The sequence below is a fragment of the Diachasma alloeum genome, unplaced genomic scaffold, assembly GCF_001412515.2.
Source record: "Diachasma alloeum isolate Michigan unplaced genomic scaffold, Dall2.0 Dall_scaffold_00492, whole genome shotgun sequence".
NCBI lineage: Eukaryota > Metazoa > Arthropoda > Insecta > Hymenoptera > Braconidae > Diachasma > Diachasma alloeum.
The window spans coordinates 86,838-91,469 of record NW_021680625.1 but is presented as its reverse complement, the minus strand read 5'-3'; the positions used below and the strand labels follow the sequence as shown (position 1 = coordinate 91,469).

Genomic DNA, 4,632 nt, shown 5'->3' with positions numbered 1-4,632 from the left:
CACGGCGGGGCATTGGTCCCAAAAATGTTGGGAGTTAATGCAATAAATTGCCAATAACCCCAAATTGTAATGAGAACCCCTCCTGTAAGATGTGTTTACAACCTCAGTAGTGTAACAATCTTTCGATGAGGTTATTTCACAAACAACTCCTCCGTCCTTCTAACGGTAAATTTATAAAATTAAATTTGTTGGAAGGGAACATTTATTTTATTTCCTTCTTCCATTACGCCTCACCTGCTGTTATTTATTTGTTACACATGAGATTGTATTTCCAGTCTGTCAGATATTCGTTTTTGGGTCTAATATTCATAAAATTTCAATAAAATTTAAATTATTTAAAAATTCAAAATTTGAAAATTCGGGTTTGTCTGCAAATTTATTTTAAATTGTCTAGTAAATTTCTAAATTCCACTGCCTCAATGGTAGACAGATGTTGGAGAAACTTTTTGTTAATCTCTTCAGGTTTAAATAATTTCTTGAACACAAACTCTGCATAGTATAGTGGATAATATTCTTTTTTACCTCCTTTTCGAGGGATTTCTTTTTTTATGTTGTTCCACATTGACTCAATATTTTGAGTATGTATATTGTCATCTGGATCCACAAAATTGTATTTGTGGTTTACATATTTATGTACGTACCCATGGTTGGTGATCCGTCTGTATGCGGCCCAACCATCTGTGTGTATGGTAGTACCCAGATGTACATTATCCTTAATATGTCTTATGAGTGTGTCTGAAGTTCTGTCCTCTATTACGAGACTAAATGTCTCTTGAGTAGTTCTGTCTATCCCGCCAAGGACCCAGTACCCTTCTTCTCTATAAATTGATTTTTCCCCTGGACCAAACCTAGTTCCATCGATTTCAACTATATGGTTGATGCCTCCCAGTTTTTGTTTATTTTTATCTATATATACTTTACATATTAACCTGAATATTTTATTCAGATTGACTATAGATTTCTCTGATAGTCTTAGCTCTCCAGCCAGAAACCTCTGTGTTGTGCTCAGACTGAGTTTAAATGCAAAAAATTTGAAAACATCAGTGATTTTTATTTTAATAAAATCAAAAATTATATTGAAGTAAACTTTTATTTTAAAATTGCAATTTATACGTTCATTATTATTATTGTGTTCTCTATTTGACAAAACAGAGCGTCTGCATCTGAAGTACAAACTGTCTAGGTTTAACCTCAAATCAGACTCACATGTGGGACATTTTAATTTATCATTGAAGATGTTGTATTTTATTAATAATGGAATCAAAGTTTTTTCTGAGTTTGAAGCTATTAGAAATTCTGTGAATTTCATGTTTAAAATTTATAGTTCTTACCTTATTTATTTGAAAATAATAGAAATTAAGCAGAAGCAGAGAAAAGAACATGTGCACATGCAGAAGTCCAAGCGTAGAGAGAGCTGCGCGCATGCGTAGCGAGACCTCGAGGTGGGGTGTTGGAGATGGCACACAGACATATATCGGGTGTCATTTTCCGTTGGTATTGGTTCATGGAAGGTGTGAAAAGAGTTGAAAATAATTAGTATGTTGACTTGAGATTTTTTCAAAAAATTATTGTCATTGGCCGCTGAAAGTAATATAACCCAAAGTGATCATTATTACAATGTTCAAGGACTTTTCAATAGATCATGAATAAATTACAATCCAATTTTTAAAAAAGAATAACCAACTCTTGGTTCAACCTCATTCCGATCTCGGAACGTGGAGACTTCCTAAACTAGGTTCAATTGAACCACAAATACGAAAACTGTTTGTAAATATCGATGTAAAAATTTGTTTGCAGGTGGAAACGGTGATCACAGACACTATTGATGCGAGGAAAAATCTGTTGGGAGTATTTGAAGACATTGCGGACAATGGATACTATTGATAGAAATGTTTCTTGTGGAAAAGAAAACTGCATCGACCGTCCACCGGCAGTTGCGACGGACGATGACTTTGCAGAGGAGAGATCGATTGAAGATCTACAAACAACAAAATCAGTATCCCATGCAGCTCTTGAGTGTCAAGATGAATTCACCCAAACTTCATCTGAATTCGAGGATAAAAATACGCAAACAACATCTTTAGAGAGTACAGAGAAAGGTGTTCAAGTTCAAAGTGGAGATATCTTGATGCCGTTCTCGATGTGTATAATGACTGATCGTCACTTGAATGTAATGTATGGTATCCGGAACCATGCAATTCTAAATGAATTAGTCGCACTAATCTCTGAGTTATACCCAGAAGTTAGGGCTCACAAGATGACATTGAAAGATCGCGTCATTTTGACGACAATGAAATTAAAATTGAATTTACCATTTTCGGATCTGGCCATTATGTTCAAAAGTGTTGAAGAACCAACCTGTCGAAGAATTTTCCATAGCATGTTGCCAAAATTATCTGGGATACTTAAATGTACGATTCGATGGGTCTCTAGAGAGGAAATTCGGAGGAATATTCCAAAATGTTTCCAACATTTCCAAAACACTAGGGTAATCGTAGACTGCACTGAATTTGGAGTTCACAAACCGAAATGTTTACAATGTCGAATAAAATTTTATTCCCAATACAAATCAAATGTCACAGCCAAGTTCATGACAGGGGTGAGTCCAGGAGGCATGTCAACATTTCTGAGCAAAAGTTACGGTGGACGAGCCTCTGACAAAGCGATATTTCAACAGAGTAATATTATTGATTTAGTAGAGAAGGGTGATGCTGTGATGACCGATAAGGGCTTCCAAATTGAAGATCTTTGTATGAATCGAGGCGTTCAATTATTTATACCACCGTTTTTAAAACAGAAGAAATAATTGTCTCCAGCCGAAGCTATTTATAATCGTTTTATTGCTGCAGCTCGAGTTCACGTCGAACGCATGAATCAAAGAATTCGAGATTTTGGAATACTTCAGAGTACAATCCCATGGAATTTGATTGCAAGTACTGATGATATTGTCAATGTATGTGCAGGGTTGGCTAATTTAGGTACACCGATCATGGCATTTGATAAATTTATTTGAAAATGCAACTGAAATAAGATAAAATTTATAAGTGTAACTTTGCATACAAATGAAAATAAATATTTTTAATTTTTAAACGAGTCTTGAAATTGTTTGTGTTTGCACAATACATGCAGCATCTTTGAAAAATAAACAAGTTTCAATTTGGGAAGCAGCTTGCATACAAATTTTTCATTATATGTTACTATAATAATTTTGATATCATCAAGCTTTTTACAATAAATTGCCAAGTGACAGACAGGCAAGTTGAGCAGGGCCATTCCCAATTGGACTTGTCCATTGTAACCACATTTTTCCTTCAAGCAAATCTTATCACCAACCAATTGCAACCACCTACTACAACATTTGAGTACTGATGCAGTGGAGAAATCAGGTAAATCATACACACACTTAATCTCTATTAATATTGAAGGAATGTGGGCTCTGAAAACGACACCATCTGGACTATAAGCAAGCCAGGGATTCTGGTGAGAAGTGATGAGACCAAATTGTTGAACTTCTACATTCCTCTTCAGATTATACAATTGACGAGCACGAGGCTCATTCTGAATTCCAAACTTAGTATATTTATTGGAGAAAGATTTGGGCCCGAAATATGAACTTGTCCTCGTCTCCCAATCCAACTTAGAATATGTAAAAAGTGCATAACATCTACTTCCAGTGACTCGAAACTTTCTTGCTTTTTGCCATAGTATTGTATTAGATTGGGTGGTAATTGCAACATCTAGAATATCACAAGCAGCTATAATAGTGTCATAAATTTGCGAGCAGCACGGTTGCATTATGGTAGGGACATTGAATACATTGATCATAGCTGCAGACTGTAGAGAATTAGCTAGCAAGGCTTTAATGAACTCAAAATTTGGGGAGACACTGGGAGTTGCAGGTGCTAGTTGACAGTGAGTCGAATTAGTAGGTTCAGAGGAGTCAGGATCAATATTACGATATTTTTGTTGATGAATTATGCTGTGATCATCACACGACATCAATCTATCAAATACAAGCATTTTCTTTTCACTGAACAGGGACAATGAGGTAGATTTATGGTAACAGCAGAAAGTGGATACAGGCAAGGGTTTGTAGCGTTCTAGAGCTCGTCCTTTTAAATTCTTCCACGTGCATTTCATGTCAGTGCTTGAAACTAACTCCAAATTAGAAATATCATGCCTGCGAGGGAGGGGTTACAGGAGATTAAGATAAAATATAAAATAATGTGCATTTAATCATAGAAAAATGAAAAGAATCACTCACTGGCTACAGTAAAGCAATACTGCTACGATGTGTTTACACTTTCCACCTAACCCTGCTTTGCAACTGCATTTCATTTGTACAATGTCGACAATATTACTGTCAGTGCCCTTCACCCTCAGAACACCTTCAATTGTGTGAGGATGATCATTTATTGCACTCGACTGCTGGCACAGGCAGTACAATACGAATTTACTCTGGGTTTTTTCACATAGTCCAATTAATAACATATTTTCAGACTTTAGAACACTCTCCCCTTCTACCATATTACGAGAATCTGCATTAGCCTCAGCGTACTTATAAATTTCTCTCAAAAATATTGTCTTCATTTTTCACCATTTTATCGGATTTGCCGGTTTGAATCTGTTCTC

The 4,632-nt window shown here is 35.7% G+C and overlaps 1 protein-coding gene across 1 annotated transcript; it reads left to right on the top strand.

Moving 5' to 3' along the window:
- The first annotated feature begins 1,870 nt into the window (after positions 1-1,870).
- Positions 1,871-3,013, top strand: LOC107042539. Its single transcript, XM_015263603.1, is given in 1 exon segment — positions 1,871-3,013. A coding segment is annotated over 1 exon segment (1,143 nt).
- The last annotated feature ends 1,619 nt before the right edge of the window (positions 3,014-4,632 follow it).